Here is a 20,229-nt window from a genome sequence, read left to right on the forward strand (position 1 = left end):
CAACACGTTGCGGCTGCAACCCAGTGAGTGAACCACATTCTGCTCCTACCAGGGGCGGGATCCGTGCATCTGCACAGATTCTGCAGTGCAATGACCGACTTTCACTTGCAATTTATCACAGACGGGTAGGTGTGTGTTAGACACGTCACACCATAAATACTGAAAATCTGGCTGGGGGGGTGGTGGGGGGGGAAGTGACTGCAATGAACAGTCCAGACTGCAGAGTCCCGGATTTTTCAGCCTATATCCGAAATAAAGCAACCGCAATTAAAGCCAATGATGAGAAGGCAGCAGGCGTCACCTTCAGCAGACACTGTGGGGAGATACGCTCCCTGAATCCTCTCCACCAGGCGTGGACATCTTACCGGGGAATCGCCTTAGATCTAGAGAGGTATTTGTGTACTCCAACGTTAAAACCTGTAGGGGTCTGGCATAAATTGCTGTTCGATGTTTTTTGACATGTTGCTTGCACTCTTTTTTTACAATCTGTTATCCTGGGATTTCTTCATTTTTATCTGCGTTTTTTTTGCTGAACTTTCTCTTTTTGTATCTCAATGTTAACAGCTTCACTGACATTTTAGAGTAGGTGCTGAGTGACTGAAGACGGGTGTGTTTTGGAGATAATTGCAGCGAGGACGATTTTGTTCTCTATTGAATTATCAGATAGACCTCTCTGTCCCCAAATACTGTCAGTGTGTTTCATGTACTTCCGTATTCACACCCCTAGTGTCTTGAACAAATAGTGTAGTGGCGAGTGTCAGGGGACTGCCTTTGACCTGTTTAACAACCTTCTCTCTCTCTCTCTCTGGACAGTTTGGTTGGATTACAGAAAGGTCTTGCACACAGAACGTCCGGATGGAACCCGCTTGATTCGGGATTGACTGAGGCAGAAAAAAGCCAATAAGCAACCGGCAGACGTTGCAAAGTTTAAGTGTCCCACAACTTGGGCCCGAGCACCATCGAAGTGACGAGAATGGAGATGGCACCAAGTGGGACAGCGGCGATTTCCCATTGCCGAACAAACTAAGGAGCTTTCGAGGTTGACCTTGAGTTCTAGGGTAGAGTCACATTTTGGTTCTCAGGAGTCCACCACCTTCAAATCCGCCCCACCTCCCACCCCACTTTTTTAAAAAACGCGGCATTAAATCCCTGGAGCAATGTGCACCGAGGCTTTCCAGTACCGAGCTCTGTTTGAGTACAAGAAGGAGAGAGAAGAGGACATCAACTTATTGCCGGGTGACGTTCTGACCGTTAGCAAGTCGGTGCTGTTGACGGCGAATTATCAAGAGGGAGATGAGAAGAATCCCAAAGGGTGGCTAAATGGTGTTAACGAGAGAAACAAAGAGAAAGGAGACTTCCCTGGGACCTATGTTGAGTTTGTTGGACCGGTTCGAATTGTGCCTCCAACTCCCAAGCCAAGACCAAGACCAGTACCTCCCACCCCAGCGGCCAGCTCAGCTTCCACTAATGGTATGTGCTCCCCAAACACCTCGCTCGACTGTTTATTAAACTTTAGAATATTGAAATAGTATATGGTCCCTAATGGAATTGGCAGCAACAGTTTTGACCCATTAGCCATCAATGTATGACACTTTGCTGAGAACGAAATGGACGAAATGTGTGCTGTTTTGAATATTTGGTAGATAAAAGGTAGAAAAAGTCACTAGTTACAATGGTGAGCGATGGTATAAAATTCAATGATGAAAATAAGCCTAGAAGGGTGGAGCTAATTTATGATTTTCACCCTTTATTTTTCAAAAATGAATATGAATTCAGCGCTCCTGCCTCACTAACCTCGCCAAATGTTCTGGACCCTTTTTGATTTGGGTCAGTTTAACGGGTATCTAGGTAATTCATGAATTGAAGTTTTAAAATGGATTGATACATTGTACTAATATTCTAAAATACACAATTCTGATCTTAAACACTATCACATTTTACTCTGACCTTGTTTAAAAATGTTTTTGATAAACAGGTTTGAAAGTACTGGATTAAGTCTCAATATTCTGTCATCAAATTATTGCACTTCTATATTTTCCTATCCATTTTAGTTCCACCGTGCAGACTGCATATATTACTTTTAAGGTATTCTATCAGATAGAAAACTGCAGCTTAACAGTGAACATATCCAACTGCCTCACCAATTTCCAATTATTTACCTGAGGAAAATACCAAATCCATTTAGGTGGTTCAAAGAAAAATCTCTAACTATCTGAATTGATATTGGGCTATGTTAATATAATTTGGAAGAAGATTGAATTATTGTATGCTGCGTAAAAAGAGCACTATTTACTCTAAGGACATGTTGTTCTTCAAAAAAGCAAAATTCAAATTATACATCATAAATCCATTCAAGCATTCGTCATTTCATTAAAGCATTAGCAATGACTTACCGTTTTTCAAAACTGAGAGAACTCCACTTGGATGGTACCATTAAATAATTGTGGCACTGGTTGAGAGTTCCATAATTTAACTCAGAGTGCTCTTGTTATATGTTGCAGAGTTTCAGATATTTGTGCAAGGTTCAATAAATCATAATGTTGCTGCAGTTCCCATTGTGCAATCAAACCAGAGAACCAACGCATTTTCCAGGTGTTCTTATCTTTTGGTTCCTATTACAGGACAACACAAATGTTGTTTTTAATATTTTTTGAAAAGGCATCAAAGTTAAAATCCAGGGTCTTTAATTTAAAAGCTGGAATTAAGTTTGAATTAACACAAAGCAATTACAGAGTTTCAGGTTTAAAACTGCTGGGAGACAGGTACAAAACCAGATAGTTCCTGTCAAGGGTAAGATGCAAGGAAGTACTGAAAATATTTCTGATAGCTTTTGTTTAGTATGTCTGTGCTGATCTTTTCTCATTGAAGGATATCATCCTCAGTTCAAACAACTTTGACACAAAAGCAGTTTTTTGTTCGCAAGTCCCATTTTTCTTGTTATAACCTTTTCAGTAGCAGTTGGTTGTAGGTCAGATTAAATGAATTGCAGGCGTAATCATCCAACATTGGGTTATGATACCAGGCTGTTATTTAAGTAAATATGAGGCATTAAACAAGCAAAATTTATTAATGTTTTATTTTACACCTGTTATCATTTGTAACATATTTTGAGGTCTCAGCGGCAAAACATATATGTTATATAAAGTGGTCAGTTGAATAACAAAAAGATCTATAGTTTCAGGGAGTTATTGAATAGCCCTTTGGGAGAACGTGCTGGATTAGGTGAGCAGGCTAGCATGGTGGAACTGAGTTGTGGTAACACAGATGACTTTCATGTGAAACAAATTAAATGTAGTGAGCTGTCAATAGTGGCTATGCTTTTTATTGGAATTACGTAAAGTTAAACTGCTGTGAAAAATTTTATTAACTTTATGCCATAATTGCCATGTCACTGTTGCAATAAATGCCTTGTGTTTTCAATAAAAGCAAGTGTTTTTTATTGTGAACTAAAAGCTGCAGTAGCAGTATTTTAGAAGCATTTATCTGCAGAGTGCTGATAAGTGCAGTACATGGTAGAAATTTCAAATATCTTTCTGAAATCGATAAAACATATCTGCTTCGTGAGTTAGTGCCTAAGATATGAGGGCAGCAAGAGCTCATGTATGAAACAGATTCTAGAAACTTTCCAATTTCAGAAGGTTGCTGCTAATTTATGAGATGATTAAGTAGAGATTTGTAGAGGATATTTTGATCAATATGTTATCCAAAAGAGGAAGGCCCTCTTTGAGGATTACAGTACCTCTTGAAAAAAATTGGGCTTATTAAAAATGCAGAAAGATGTTTGAAACCACAGTTCTGAATATATGATTAGCTTGGACTTGCGCTAAAGATAGTGCTGCATACTGCATTGAGCCCAGAAGCCTGAATGTATAGCAGCCATTACACATGAAAAATGGAGGTGCTTGTGCTTTGGACATGGCATAATAGCAGTTTTTTTTTAAATGGTGCCACATTCTTTATAATTATTTATATAAGACCTTGCTTATACGCTGATAAGCATTTATATAAGACTTTGCTTATACACCGAAGAAGCATTCTACCTGGTTGAACTCAAATACAATTGAAGACACAAAATAAACAACTAGATGAGGGAAGGTTTGTTCTATTGAAATACACCGCACTGGTTTTTTTTAAAGAGAAAATGGAAATGTTACATTTCTGGCTTAATAGTTTGAAGAAAATAAACTTGGAAATCAAGATTTTTAAATGCCAGAGAAGATACACTTTCCTGACATATTTATAAGCAATTGTTTATAAGAATTAAATATATTACTCAAAACCTCTCTGTTAGCTCAGAGCTGACCTTTTGCATACAATTTAATTTTAGAATCTACGAATCTCATTAAAAATCAGAAATAACAAATTACATTTTTATTTTGTATATTTCATCTATTGAAGCTTGCAGACTGTTTTTGATTACCAAATATTCCTTTTATTTAAAAAAAATACCCTATATTTTTAATGAGAAACAAAACTGAAAATATTGACACATATTGTTCCAGTTAGTATCATTTCAGCACCTTTTTATTGTTTGGATTTTTGAATTCTGAGGCATAAACTCGATTCATGAGAGGGGTTTGTATCGACCATTGGGCTTTTGCGTTGGTCAATAAAGCTGAACTGAAGACAGTGCAAACGCTTTTCATTCAACATCATGGGAATCTTGCGTTTTTAGTACAAAAGGCCTTTGAGGAAGCAGTGAATTAAGGACTAGAGCATTTTTAAAATTGGACTGTGTGCTGTTAATAAAAGAGAATTATATGTTTACCTATTGATTAGGAAGTGGGAAATGTTATCATTTTGAGTGCTGTGCATTAGGGTTACATCTTCTACACTAATCAATTGAGTGGATTTCTTTTCCACTTCAGCAGGCAGTTTGAAACAGTGTTTGCGAGTGAGTATGTATGCATGCGTGTATATGTGTGAGTTGTGTGTGTGTGTGTGTGTGTGCGCGCGCGACAGGTTGTGTGTTTTGTCGTTTAGCAGAAATAACGTCACTTCTGGAGCTATTTTCTTCCAATTTGAAAGCTGCAGAGTCGTTTTTGTTTGAGACATGTAGGTGTTGACAGCAAGTTAAAAGATATTTTTTAGTAAAGATGGTTGTAACAGGGTTCCTTATAGTAATTGTATTTGAGTGTTTCTACATTATTTGCTTTTTGCAGAAGGCTCTCCTCTATGTTAATTTTCCGTAAATCCAAATGACTCATTGATTTTAACAACTTTTAGGTCACTCACTTATCTGAAGGGAAATGTTTTTTCTGATTAATATTATTGATTATTCAGAACAAGATTTGTAACTGCTTTGAATTTGACACAATTCAAATTAAATAATTCAAAATATGCCAAATGCTGTTTAATTTGAGGTATTTTTTGCTCTATCTACCCATTCCAAGTTGAGTATAGAAGTTTATAACACCTAGTTTATATAACTGATCGCATCATTGTAAAGCCTGAATTAATTGATTCTTTAGATAAACCCACAATTACTTTAAAGGCTTTCTGTATTTTATTAGAAATGCTTGCCAGTGGTTGTGCATAGATTTAAGAATAACACAACCTAAAACCTCCAATACAGTATAGGTCAACACAGTCTTGCTTTCACTTTATATGAATGCTTTTGTGAAAATAAAGCTGATAGGGTGCAGCAGTTAAATGACTTCAGTTGATTTTCTTGAGCAATAAAAGCACTAACTAAAATGTTATTTCTTCCCATAAACGAGACTACAAGTGCATAAGTGAAATATATGCCAGCAGGACATGGGCTTTAGTCAATGTCTAAATTTGAGGAAAAGTTATGATCCACTTTTATCTTTCTCACTTGTGAGTTATATGGGCAAAATTTTAACCCACTCAAAACCCATCCACTTGCACAGTTAAAATTGGGTCCACAGTAGCAGCTCCACCTTTAGCAATAATTTACATCCCACTGCTTTGTATTTTGCAAGATTATTACTTGGCTTAGTTTTTGATTTTCTTTCATGTTTGATAGTGTGTATTGTAGCATATAAAGCACGAAGTACTTGACTGTCAAGGAAAACTTTAAAAAGTTGACAGAATGTAATATGCTGCCAGGTATCCATCTGTCAATGTTGCACTGAGACGGCTGCTAGGAAGCAAAGAACGTAAATATGAAATCTGAGGGGAAGAAAGAACCAGAATGATCTGGGAGAGTGGAAGCAGAGCACCAGATTAACTGGGTTGGAGAAGGAGAAAAGTACCAGATTGAATTAATGGGGAAGAGATAAAAGAGTTCTAGTATTAATTGGGGTGGCAGGGGGTGCGTGGGGGGAGAGACAAGAGGTGTTCAGTACCACAGTAAGAGGGTGAAGAGTTGAATGGAATACAGTGAGCTGAATTTTCATTTTGAGGTAGGGACCCCAATGCTGGGATCATTTCTGGGGGCTGACCCATACCACATGCTGCCTGCCATAATTTCCAAGAAGCCGGTCAATTAGTGGCCAGATGGCATGCTTGCCGTTCAGTTAAGGATGGTGGACAATGGGAGGCCCTCCATCACTGAAAAATCAGCAGTCCCAAAGTCAGGGGTCAACACTGCCATTGTAGGTAGGTGAAAGAGAGGGTGCCTCAGAATGGAGGCACCCACTGAAGAATCTTCAAAATGTTAATTACAGCTGTCAGATCATTATTGTGGAGAGGAAAACCCATCCATAGGATGTAGCCACAGGTGTAACTCTATGGGTATCGCCTGGGTGGGGCAGCGGGTTATCTTTAATGATGGAGTGCTGTACCACCCCATCCCACCCCCTGCCCCCCACCCCATCTAGCATGGGCAGCCTTTGTTTATTAATCGGCTGAGTTACGGCCTCAGCATGTTGACTGGAAAATTCTGGAAAATGAATTTTCTGCCTTTAACTTTTGGCTTTCCCCTTCAAAGTTCTGAGAACTTCTGATTTTATCCCTCCAATACAGGTGTAGGAATGATATGTATACCTGCTGTTTAAATTACAAATTCTGTGTGGCTACTTGTTTTTACATGTCAGGCTGTTCTGAAATTGTGTGTTCTTTGGAGAATGTGGCGGCTTTTTTTTCCTTAAAGCTGTAAGATCAAAAACAAAAGAGGGAGTATGATGCATGTCAGGTGAATTCTTCAAGTGAAATACAGCAAGTTGAGAGGGGAAGTGAAGAGAAAAATAAGACTGGCAAAGAGTGAGTATGAGAATGGCAGTTAACATAAAAGGGAACCTAAAAATCTTCTACCGACATGTAAATATTAAACAGATAGTAAGAGACAAACAAGGTAGGGCCTATTAGGAACAAAAAGATTGATAGACGCTTAGAGGCACAAGGCAAGGCTGAAATACATAATTAGTTCTTTGCATCCACATTTACTAAGGAAGAGCATGCTGACAAAATATCAGTGGAAGGAGAAATGGTACAGGTATTGCATGGAGTGAACATTGAAAGGCAGGATTTACTAGAAAGGCTAGCTATGCTTAGAGTGGACAAGTTGTTTGGTCTGGATGACTTGCGTTCCAGGTCATAAGTGAAGTGGGGGAGGAGATAGTGGTAGGGTTTGCCATTATATTCTTATCTGTCCTAGACACGGGAGAGGTGCCAGAGAATCAGAAAGTGGCAAATGTGGCACCATTATTCCAAGAAAGTGTGTAAGGACACTCATAGCAACTGTGGGCCAGACAGTTCCACATCATTAGCGGGTATGGTTTTATAAACAATCAGCAGGGAAAATACCAACAGGCATTTGGAGAAGTTTGAATTAATTAAGGAGAGAAGCACAGACCTGTAAAGGGCAGATCATGCTTGACTAATTGATTTTTTTGATGAACAAAGAAGGGAATGCAGTGAATGTTGTTTGTATGGATTTTAAGAAACATTTGGCAAAGTATTATATAAAATATTGCTTAACAAAATTGAGGCTCGTGGAATAGAAGGGTCCGTGTAAGCTTGGATAAAAAATTGGCTTAATGACAAAAAACAGTGGGTCATGATAAGTATTATTATATATATATATATATACACAGTTTATATATACATATATATGTATATTATATTATATATATATAAATTGGATATTGAAGTACAGAGTAAAATTATATATATATTATACACAGTTTATACATATATATACATATATATATACATGTATATTATATTATATATATATAAATTACTTGGATATTGAAATACAGAGTAAAATATCAAAATTTGCCAATGTTAGCATACTTACAGGTTTGGCAAGCATCAAAGATGATGCCAATCAACTGCAAGAGGACATAGACAGGCTAGCAGAATGGACGTACAACCGACAGAAGGAATTTAATACAGAGAAGTGTGAGGTGATATATTTTGGCAGAAGGGCTTGGGAGAGGCAATATAGACTTAATGACACAGGTCTTGGCAGGGTGGACGTGGAAAGGATGTTTACCCTTGTTGGAGAATCTAGAGCTAAGAGTCACTATTTAAAAATAAGGGGCTGCCCATTTAAAGCAGAAATTAGGAGAATATTTTTTCCCTCAGAGGGTCATGGTCTTTGGAACTCTCTTCCTCAAAAGGCAGTGGAAGCAGAGTCTTTGGAGATTTTTAAGGCAGAGTTAGATAAATTCTTGATAAACAAAGGGGTGGAAGGTTATCAGGGGTAGGTGGGAATGTGGAGTTGAGGTTACAATCAAATCAGCAATGATCCTTTTGAATGGTGGAGCAGGCTCGAAGGGCTGAGTGGCCTTCTCCTGCTCCTAATTTGTATGTTTGTATGATTGGGCTTACAGTCAAAGGAATCTGCCCACCGTTCTTCATTGGATGGCAAATTCAGAGGCATCCAGCTACTTTCCAGAAGAATGCATGGGTGGGCATTGTTGCCAGTAAGTGCGAGGTCAGGACGCGGAAATGGTCCGGCCCCTCCATTATTTTCAAAGGGACAGGATTCCGTCCTATGATTACTAGTTCTCTGGTTTGTACACCCCAGCAGCAAGACTCCAGGGAAGCACTGAAAGATGTTGGAAAATAATTTCCCTGCACATTACAGATGTGTAATAAAAAAGGTCTCCTTTTTCTAATTAATTCTGAGCATGTTTGCAAAGTGGCGCCTGTGCCTTGGAGAAAGGTCTACCTGGGGTCAGAATAGAAATGTTATTAACAGATTAACACTCTGACATTTACAGGAATTTTTATGTTTTACAGGGAATTAAGTCCAACATGGACTCCGAGAGAAAAAAAGAAAAAATTGCAAGTCTGATGCAACATTTATTTTCTATCCAGTTGCAAGATAGTTGCCATATGCTTGCAGAATATAAAATAGGATTGAGTATTGTGTGCTTTACTCACAGTACAACCTAAATGTTAGAACATGCTTAATAGATTGTGCATTGAGTTTCCATCTCCCTTTGACTACAAATAGATGGTGGGTAAGAGCTTCAACTCATTTCTGCATCTGACATATGAAACATAATTCTCATTTCAAAGCTTCTGTCTTGCTTTACTTGTGTGTTTTCATATAAACAATCATCAGGCAATGATCATAAGCTTCGTAAGAAAGTACACAAGGATGAAACCAGCTCACAAGCTGGGAGCACAATAACAAATGGAAATGAAGGGTCATAACTGGAGGTTGTGTAGAAGTTTACTTTCTAATTTATTTGGGAGAAACGTGCCTAAATTACAAATAGGGGCAAGTAATTTGTTATTGCTCAGATGCACTTCTTCTTCTTGCTTATGACATCTTGCAGCTTTTTGACTCACGGTCCAAGTTGGACAGCCAAGTCACAGCACAGTGTATTGTTAGATGGATTGTATTGAATTGTGCTGCAAATTTTTGTAGACCACATTCACAATGTGGCGAACAATCTGATCGGGATGACCACAGACGCAGGCTGGGCTGTCCTTGAAATTCCATTTGTGGAGGATGTGTGATGTCTTTCCACGGAATGTGTGGCTTCTGTTGCGTTTTCAAGGAAGGTTGAGCCCTGGAGGCTCTACTGTCAGATCACTGACCAGATCTTTGTTAAGCAGCTCAACTGTGCTGCTCAGGTCCATTCAGATTCACTTCTACTGCCTCCTGGATTGTTTTGGAAAACGGTGGTATTCAGAAACCAAATCATGCTGCACTATGAAGTATAAAGATTCACAGGATTTATACAGGATGTCGCACTGTGCCAACTTGCTTGGTCTCCTCATAATTAACCCGCTCATCAGGGCATGGCTGCAATGTTCGTTGGGAAAATCATACTAAATGGAGCAAATATGTACTAAGTGCAACCTTGTTTTCAGAGGAAAGATGTTGCTTTCCTCACACATGGTCAGAAGTAGGGGGCACTAAGCCCCTTCATTACCACCTTTTTTATAATGGCATTTGAATGAAGCACTTGTCAGTTATTGTAGCTATATTTGTTTTCTTATTCTGCAATTATTTTGTGTCAGGACTGGTTTTACCTGGTGCCACTGCTGTGAGTAAAGAGCTGAAATAAGAAACAGTATTGGTATTTTTGTGCATAAAATTTGATTAACGAGACTGTTATCATCCTTGGAAGAACTTTCTTTCTGACATCAGATTCAGAGCATTTTGATAAGGATCGGAGACATTTTGATTCGTCTAGTCGTAAAACCTGACTCTCGTAGACTTTATGAAATTTAACCCCAGCTATCTCATGCAAGTAATGTAGGCAGTTAATACGCTATAGTGCCATCAAGAGATTCAGGTTACATTATAAACAGTAGGAGATGTTCAAATAATTAAAAATCTTCAGGATCATCGAACTGTGTTACTGCCTGAACTCCATTTCAATCAAGTGGATATGTGCTGTAATATGTTGAAGATGAGTTTTTCTTCAGGTGCAGGTAACTGGAATGCTGACAATATGAATCCAAATCAGAAACCCCTAATGAAATGTTTTATTTTTAATTTTGGAGGTGTACAATATATTGACTTTTAAATAGTAACTTGCAGGGCTTAGTAACTGGTTCTGCAGTATGCCCAAACTGATATTTGTCTGTATGTTGACTATCTTGGCACATTTAAGCTGCTGTTAGGGAACTGTGGACACAACATGGTTGATAATAATGACAACTTGCCTGCTTTTTTTTAATGGAGGTAATCTGTCTGTGTCGGCTAGGCATTGGGCAAAATTCTAATTTTCTCACCTGCATTAGAATAATTCTAATTCCAGGTTTTGTTTCATCTTTATAATTTTTAAGGTAATGTCTTTTTTATTGCATGTGTTTGTTGTGCTTGTAGGAATCTGTTACTTAAATCCCTGTATTGTGAAAAAGATGAGTTGGTTTGCTGCTACAGTGGTAATTTCATAAGTTGCATATTGCACGTGTTTGCTACATTTATCATAGATAAAACATTAAAACATTTGAATGAGGCACTTGTCAGTTATTGTAGCTGTATAATTCTTTTAGATTAACTCTCAGAAATGTTCCAGTTACTTTTACCTAAAGAAATGCTGGAAAATATTTTCCTCATATTTCTTAGGAAATTGAAGCCGTTCTGTTTAAAAAATAAGGTTAAGACAGCATCACAGTATGGAAGAATTTTGGCTTTTTCTCACAATCCCCTAAATTCAAGTGTTCCTAATATTTCTTATATTGTAGCTGTTGAAAAAATTGAGTAATTGGGAAGCGCAGAGGGATATTTAAGGGACACCATATCACCTATGGAACGCTGCTCACAGGCAGCTATACATCAGCAATGGAATAGTCTGTAACAATGAACAAAAATGCAATTACGTAGCATCTTTTCTGACCTTACAGTGCCCTAAAGCTCATTACAGCACTTTACGTTTTTCTTACTTTTACTTTACTTTGAAGTAAATTTTTTACTCAGAAGGTGGTGACGGTCTGGAATACGCTGCCTGGGAGGGTGGTAGAGGTGGTTGCCTCACATCCTTTAAAAAGTACCTGGATGAGCACTTGGCATGTCATTACATTCAAGGCTATGGGCCAAGTGCTGGTAAATGGGATTAGGTGTGTAGGTCAGGTGTTTCTCACGTGTCAGTGCAGACTCGATGGGCCGAAGGTCCTCTTCTGCACTGTGATTCTGTGAAGTGTGGTCATTTGTAATGTTGAGAAATTTGGCAGCCAGTTTGTGCACAGCAAGGGCACACAACTTTCAGCAAAAGTATGACCAGATAATTTATTATTGCTGATATGAGGGGTAAATATTAGCCTGGACACCAGGAGAATGTCTTCAAATAATGTTGTGGGATGGATCCCAGCTAAACATTCCATCCAAAAGATAGCCCCTTCCATCTCACTCAGTGCTGCACTGAATTGTCAACCTTGATTAATACTTAATTCTCTGCAGTGGGGCTAAACTCTATCCTTGACCTTGTAACTCGCAAAGCGATAGTGCTACCCACTGAGTCAAGATTGACACTGAAAGTGCCCTTAAAAATCAGCAACAATTGGAGGTTATATCTCAAGCATGCTAGCTGTTACTATTTAAAGGGATACTGCTTAGAATCAGAGAGATAAGGAGAGCGGAATGTGCCTAGCCTATTACGACCTCTGTATCTCCTGAAGTTTGAGGCTGGCTATAATTTTCTCCTCTGAAACCTTTGTTGTTTATTGTTACAAGTCACAAAAACCATAACTTCAAACTCATACATTCTTAACTATTGCCATTTTACATACACCACAACTGGAAACTGTATGATCAAAGACATTGCTTCCCCAAAATTATTTTACCATGCTGAGGGAACTAAAGCAAATCTTTCAAATGTTATTTTGTTATTTTAAGGATTATTCATGGTTTTTGCCTTGATTGGTAAAGATGTAAAAAATTATGAAATTGAGATTTCTTGAAATTGTTTTCTTCCCACATACACATAATTTTAAAATTAATGCATTAGACTTTTTCCTTGTGATTTAATGAATATTGCAAGACCGGGGAATAAGAGGTAAATAAATCTGACTGAACTTCAGGACCGAACTTCAGCACTGAACTAGATTGTCTGACATCCTCGACTGAACAGAAGTAATTACTTCACACACATGGCCATTGGCTTCTAATGAATGATGAACAATGAACACCTCGGGGCTGGTAAGAGCTAAAGCACAAACCAACAAAGCTCTGCAGATAAAAATACAGCTGATTAATATTTGTTTGCTCAAACAACTTAGTAAACCAGCACCCTATCAAAAAAAAATGAAGGCTTTTGAAGGCAATGCCCTCAGAAGCGTAAACAAGATTTTGAAATGATCATACTCTTCCGAAATGACAGATTGATTACTGGCTGTTACTTCACCTTAACTGACATTAATTTTGTATTTGGAATAAACACATGGTTGTAATTATCACTTGACGATTCATTTAAATATTCCTAATAACATGATAAAACACCTAATTTCGTGTGATTTATAAAATGAAGGGCTGTTAATTCTGTTAAAATTCTGGACTTTAAATTGCCAAAATAGTTCTCTTTGGTTCAAGGGCACTTCTGCCAAACTTCTAGCCAGCCAGACCATGGGCTGCATTTTATGCTAAAATGTTGAGGTGTTGGTGGGGAGCCTACCCCCACCACCCAAGTAGCTGCCCTGCAGCAATTTAACACTGGGAGCAGTGTCAATTGTTTTAAGATGAGACCTCCTCCTCTATCTCTGGAGGAAGACCTGACTTAGAGAGTTGCTGGCCAATCGAATGGCCAGCAGCTCTCTATCCAGTCAGGAGCGGTGGCCACTACTGGGAATTCAGGCAGTCCTGACGAAGAGGAGCCCGGATTTGGAGGTAGATCCAGGGTATTGTTGGAGCCAGGCGGGCTGGTCAGGGTGAGGAAGAATGGGGGGCTTGGTTTGAGAGGGTAAAGGGAATGTGCCTCCGATGGTTCCAAGGGAGGTTCGCCCACCAACTTGCTTAACACTGAGCCCGTATGGGACTGGATGATACCATTAATTGGTCACATAAGGGCCTCAGTAGGCCTAAGAGCCATCCAATGACACCTTCACCCTCCCCATTAAATTTCAGATAGGTCAGTGGCAGGTGGGTTGATGACGGGAAGATGACCCACTGCATTTTATGGAGCCCATAAATACTATACAGAATCATTTGCTAGGTATAGAATAGTCAGTTACTTAGTAAATTAGAAGGAAAATTATATTCAATATTGCTTCAAATGTGCCCATGAGTTCCTTTTCTCAAAAGAGCCAACTTTAAGAGCCTCCTCAAAGGCCCTCATACGGACGCAATGAGCAGAAAATTGTAATGGAGGTTAATTTGATCTCAAGGCCTGACCAGTTTTGTGGGCAGGGCAGGCTGCTATCCTGACGTTCTTAAAATTAGAGCAAGGCATCATGGAAACTTGAGTTGCACTGGACATAATTTTCCCTTGAAATCCAACAGTCTTGTTGTGCCCATTTTTCAAATTTTGGGTAAATAGCACTGAACACAACAAAACAACCTACTGAAAAAAACAGGCCCATTTATGTTATGAGACTCAGTGGACTAGTAACCTACAATTCAGTTCATGAGTTCAAAACCTAATATTGAAAATTGTGAAACTGAATTTAATGAATTTATGGGCTAGCACCAAAAATTGTCCATGAAAACTCCTGGATTGTTGTAAAAGCTCGACTGGTTCAGGCATGTTCTTCAAGGATCACCCCTATTTGGTCACACCTACGTGTAACTCCAATCCAACATTTGTTGACTCTATACGCTCTCAGGACAACCGCAAATGGGCAATGAATGTGGCTGTATCATTATTGTCCACACCTCAAGAATGAGCAAAAAGGATTTGGAATAATGATGTTAAATGTTTCAGTTAACCGGTGACAAAATCTTTCTTCAATGTGCCAATTCTTCCAAGAAATCTGTAAATGTTCACACAAGTAAATGTGTGAGCTTGACTACAATTTTCTTTTTTTTTGTTTATTCGATCATGGGATGTGGCCACCAGCAAGACCAGCATTTGTTGCCCATCCCGAATTGTCCTTGAACTAAGGGGCTTGCTAGGCCCACTATATTGCAGATGTAGGCCAGACCAAGATAACAATGGCAGATTTCCATTCCCTAAAGTGTAGGTTTACAACAATTGGTGATGGTTACATGGTCACCACTACAGAGATTAACAGCTGCCATTGTGGGATTTGAACCCACGCCCTCAGAGCATTAGTGTGGGCCTCTGGATTACTAGCCTAGTGATATTACCACTATACATTGCCTCCTGGATTCATGGGGTTTCATTATGGAGTTCCAGAATTTATTTTTCATATATTTTATGATTTGAAGCTTACTGGCAATTCATAGGGAGAAACTGAATACCATTAGCAGGTTGATCAATAACCAGAGGGCACAGGTTTAAAGATGATATGTTATGATTTGGAACACATTTCCTGAAAGAGTCCTGGAAGCAGGTTTCAAAATGGATTTGGATATGGACTTGAAAAATAAAAGATTTGCTATGGGCTATGGGGAAACAGCAGGGGACTGGAACAAATTGAATAGCTCCTTCAAAGAGCTGGCAAAGGCTCAGGAGGCTGAGTGACCTCCTCCTGTGCTGTATGGCTCTAAGATAGCTAAATTCTTAATATCTCCTTTTATTACCTCACGCACTGTTCATTCCTTGATCTGTTTCTCAGTTGTTTCTTGTATGCCAGGCTAGGGATACCCTTGCTCACCTATTTGGACCATATTAATTTACCATATGACACCATGTTAAGAATGCTTAAATCAGCCATGATGTCAATGAATGGCGGAGCAGGCTCGAAGGGCCGAATGACCTACTCCTGCTCCTAATCCGTAAGTTCGTATGTGAATTATATTAGCTCAAAACTGCTGTATAAGGATTCTGCCATTGGCATTTTTCACACAGGGCTTAAGATTGCAGTCCGAATTTCCACACAGCTATTAGCAAAGGCCTTTGAATCCATGGCAATTCAGTTGATGTGAACAGGTGAGCATGGAGTACTCTGCTATGCAGAACGAGGATTGGCTGGGAAACATTTATTAAAAATTGAGCCGAAGGTGAGCCAGCAGTGCAAAAAGTTAGATCCTTTGCTATATATTTCAATGGAACATTAAAATTTATTTCACCAATTATTCTACCTGTTTTGAGTCATATAACTCATAATTGGTGGAAGGATTTAATCTTTGCTGCAGTCGTATGTGTGCCAAACCCAACTATGATTTTTGGAAAACGATCAACATTCTTGAACAAGTAGTTTGTTTTGATTGTTGCCTTTCACTGATATGCTTGTCTGAGATTGTCTGCTACATCATTTGACACTGTAATGGTGAAGTAATAGTGGCTGGCTGCTGAATACTGCCTTTGTGCAGCTTTGTAAAACCTAAGTATGCTTTGGCACAATTCATTGCTGTGTGAGATACTACTGAATCCAGCTGAGGATTGATAGCTACAACTGTCACAAAAGTGAAAGAAGAGCATGTGTGTGTGCTTCAATATAATTTTTGGTTGAGCAAAATTAATCTTTGTTTCCTGTCCCAGAGTGTGAACAAAAATGGCAAGAAATTGGACCTTTTTTTTGCACATTGAGTGATCCTAGAGCCACAATATGGGGTGTTTGGTGCACGGGCATACTTGTGGGGCAAATCATATCAGAAACCCATACTGGTGAATATGTTAATAAGTGGATTGATCATCTGATGGAGTATTCAGAGGATGCAGATCATGACGTTAATCAGCATATAATAATGTTGTGATGTCAACGATGTCACTTTGGACTTCAAGGTCCAGTTTCTCTTAATCTCTTACAGCTGAGCCTTTGATTCTACAAATATTTGACACTTTCCATCATTGTTTAAAGTTGCCCGAGTCTATAGGGCATGGTATTGCAGGTGCTGAAGGAGTTTGCTGATTTCAAGACATCTGCACAAACCGGTGGCTTCCAGTAATGGGTGCACTAGTAGGCATTCCTCTTAAAGTACAGTGGATCTTGGCGAATGAAAGAGGCTATGTAAAGCAGGTCAGGCTGCTGGAAAGGTAGAAGGAGAAGAGCTTTCAGTGGAAGGCTGTATCTAGCCTGCGTGTTCAAAGAGCAGGTGGTCTACTTGAACCTCAGTGAGGAGCAATGTATGACATGTTTGCACTTCAACAAGAACATTCTCACTGAAATCTGCCACCTGCTGTAACCACAACTGAAACCTCAGACAGTACAAGGACTGCATTGTCAGTGGCTGTGAAGGTGAACACAACGATGAACTTCTATGTGTCAGCCTGCTTCCAGGCTGCAATATTCACAGCATCTTGCAGTTCATCTTGCATCTTATATCCACTATGATATAAGGTAGGTCACTGAGGCTCTCTGCTTAATGAGAACTAATTACATTTAATCCTCTCTTGCCAGAGAGAAACAGAGTGAGCTTGTGTCCTCGCTAACATTGCAGGCTTCCCCATGATGCAGGCTACCATTGACTGCACACATGTCGTTTTGCAGGCTCCGCATGTCAACTCTTCTATATACAGAACCAAAAGGGATTTCACTTCCTCATGCCCAACTGGAGTGTAACCAATCACAGTATACCATGCAGGTCAATGATCAATATCTTGGCAGCAGTCATGAGACCTTCATTTTCCTCCTGTCCAATGTGCTAGCTGCATTTGAGCCAGCAGAGCAAACCAGAGGGTGGCTATGAGATGACAAGGGCAATCATTTGATGACATGGCTCACGATTCCGGTGCACAACCCGTGCACAGCATGCATATAATCAAAGCCATGCTGGCACACGAAACATGACAGAGCAGACCATTGGCATGTTGAAACTGTGGTTTGGATTTCATGGTTAGTGGCAAAGTGGCAGGGTTTCCCATTGACCTTGAAGAAAGCTGCCCACAGAGATCTGTGATCTAACTTGTGTTGTGGATTTTCCCTTTCCCAATGTCAGTTTAAATCTGACACCAAGGGATCTCCAGATGTCCAGCAATAGTGATGTCATTAAACAGGATTAGCAGCCAATCACATTGCATTGTTCTCACAGTCAGCAAGCCAGGAAGTAAGGCTGTTCAGCAGTAACTATGAGCTTTGTACATTGTTTAAAACCCAGTTACACCTCATTCAACAAGATGTAACTTTTCCAGGCATTTTTTTTACAACAAAACTAATAGCATAAAAGGGCAGTTTTAATCCATTCAGTTATTTCTACTTGATTGCTGCCAGCGAATCTTCAACAGCATACACAATGAGGAAGCATCGAATCACTGACAGCAACTTCCAGATTTCCACATTGGCTGCTCAAATGCGGACTCCAGTTTTGATGCAAGATCATTGAGTTGAAGCTTTGTTTCTCTCTCCACAGATACTGCCAGACATGATAAGTATTTCTAAGGTCTTCTGCTTCTATATCAGAAATGTTGTTAGTTTAATAGAAGCAATGATGGCTGTTACTCAGTTTCATCCGTCATCACTACACAAAATCCAGGCCAATACTTCTGCTGCCTGAACCACTCAGGAAGAACCCTGCAATTCACAGCTGAGCAGGTGTCAAGATTGATGGCCATCTGCTGCATGCTGCACAACCTCGCTATCATGAGGTCATTGCCCTTACCACCAGCTATATAGCAAGCAGCTGTGGAGCATGAAGAGGAGGAGGAACAGGAGAATGAGGTGGACTAGACAGAGGAAGAGTGAGGGAAAAGATAACCTAGACAGTCCTTTCTGACCGGACTGTCTATGAAGAACGCATCCGAGTGTAATATCTACAACAGTAAACCCAATTTGCCATTCACCAAGAGTCCCACACCTTACCTTTCCTTTGTCACTGACTATCATGGTGTTTGGCTACAATGCAAATGTAAAAGCCACCACAAAGTAAACATTCCAAACCAAATTTATAAATGAAATCATTCCATATTACATACAAAAGTCAATGAATCACCCATGTTCATTCCCTTAGTGCCCGTCAATGATGCTTATGGCTGCTGACTTTCAATGGGCGAGACTGTAGATGGTTTTGCAGATGACTTGAAGCAGCTCTGGGCCTAGAAAGGGTTGCACCATCTCAAGCTAGGCAGCAGCTGTCTGATTGATAGGCAACAGCAAAGGCACTGGCAGAGTGGGAGGGTGAATGCTGTCATCCTGAGAGAGGACAGCAAGTTTGTGCTTCATGGAGCCACAGCCACTTGTGGGGGTGGAGTGGGGGATGAGGAGGTGATGGGAAGAGTGCGCTAGTTGGTGCTTCAGCAATCCTAGTAATCTGCTGTGACACCCTTTCATGCCCCTTTGCACATTGTAATCCACAGCAATGATGTATGGCAACAAGCTGACCTTGCAACAGTCTGAGCTTCCACTGCAGCACTCAGATGTTGGGTGGATACTACTTGAGTTACAATGGAAGCAGTGAGGTTGGCCATCAGATGCTGAATCATGGTTGGATCCACAAGTGTGCAAGTGGGGTTGGCCACCACTTCTATTCTGCAAAGGATGGGCTCCAAGTTTCATTCAAAGTCCTGTGCCAAGTTGGTGTCAGATACCTCCATGCTCCTTGACGTTGACCACAGGCTTTTAGGCAGATATGCTGAAGCACAAAACTTTTCATTGTGCATACCCATCAGTGTTCTACTGTGCACTGCACCATCAAAGTGCTCATCCGGGTCCTCTGCACTGAAACTTCTATGCGACCTCACTCTTCGATGACTGCACAATTCTTGCGTTCTGCCCTGGCTGCAGCACATGAAGCCTCTATGTTATCCTCTAAATTGCACAAAGTGTTAGTATCTGAGCTAGTGGCTCTGAGTGTGAGACCAAGTGACCGTGATTCTTCATCATTATCGCTGTCTTCTTGCAATTCCTCCACCACCTGACCAAGTTGCATTTCTTGGGTATCTGAAAGGAGAAAGGCACAGGATTGTGGTGCAGGCAATGGGGGGTAAACTAAGAGGTGCATGCTTACACCATCTGCAACTTGTAAATCAGAAGAGATTGTGGGATGAGGGGAAAGTGGATGTGAGAAGGAAGATTGTAAGTTTAGAATTGTTTCTGTCCTAATTCTTTCATACAATTTTTAGACTCTTAGTTCGGACTAGCCACAGACCATCCAGCTACGAGAATGTTGTTACAAATTTCACAGTATTTATTAAGTTAATCGTAAAAAGCACAAAAATGTGATACTTAACAAAGGCAGCGGTATACAATCAGTTCTTTCTAAAATATGGCTCACAGTTCTCTGGTTGACTGTGGCACTGCCTCTTGCTGTGTTCTACTGACCATAGGCTAGTTGCTTTTCTTGGTGCACACTGAGATTTTCAACAAGCTTTTCCCTTATATGCTTTTTCAACCTTGGCCTTATGCCATATTAGGTAA

The 20,229-nt window shown here is 39.8% G+C and overlaps 1 protein-coding gene across 1 annotated transcript in view; it reads left to right on the top strand.

Moving 5' to 3' along the window:
* The first annotated feature begins 280 nt into the window (after positions 1-280).
* pik3r3b (phosphoinositide-3-kinase, regulatory subunit 3b (gamma)) overlaps positions 281-20,229 on the top strand; it is a 610,777-nt gene continuing 590,828 nt past the window's right edge. Inside the window, exons 1-2 of the mRNA XM_041207743.1 lie at positions 281-391; positions 814-1,470. Coding sequence (XP_041063677.1) covers positions 1,158-1,470 — 313 coding nt within the window. The 5' untranslated portion in view covers positions 281-391; positions 814-1,157. The remainder of the gene's footprint in view (positions 392-813; positions 1,471-20,229) is intronic.

Source organism: Carcharodon carcharias, chromosome 16 (genome assembly GCF_017639515.1).
Source record: "Carcharodon carcharias isolate sCarCar2 chromosome 16, sCarCar2.pri, whole genome shotgun sequence".
Lineage (NCBI taxonomy): Eukaryota > Metazoa > Chordata > Chondrichthyes > Lamniformes > Lamnidae > Carcharodon > Carcharodon carcharias.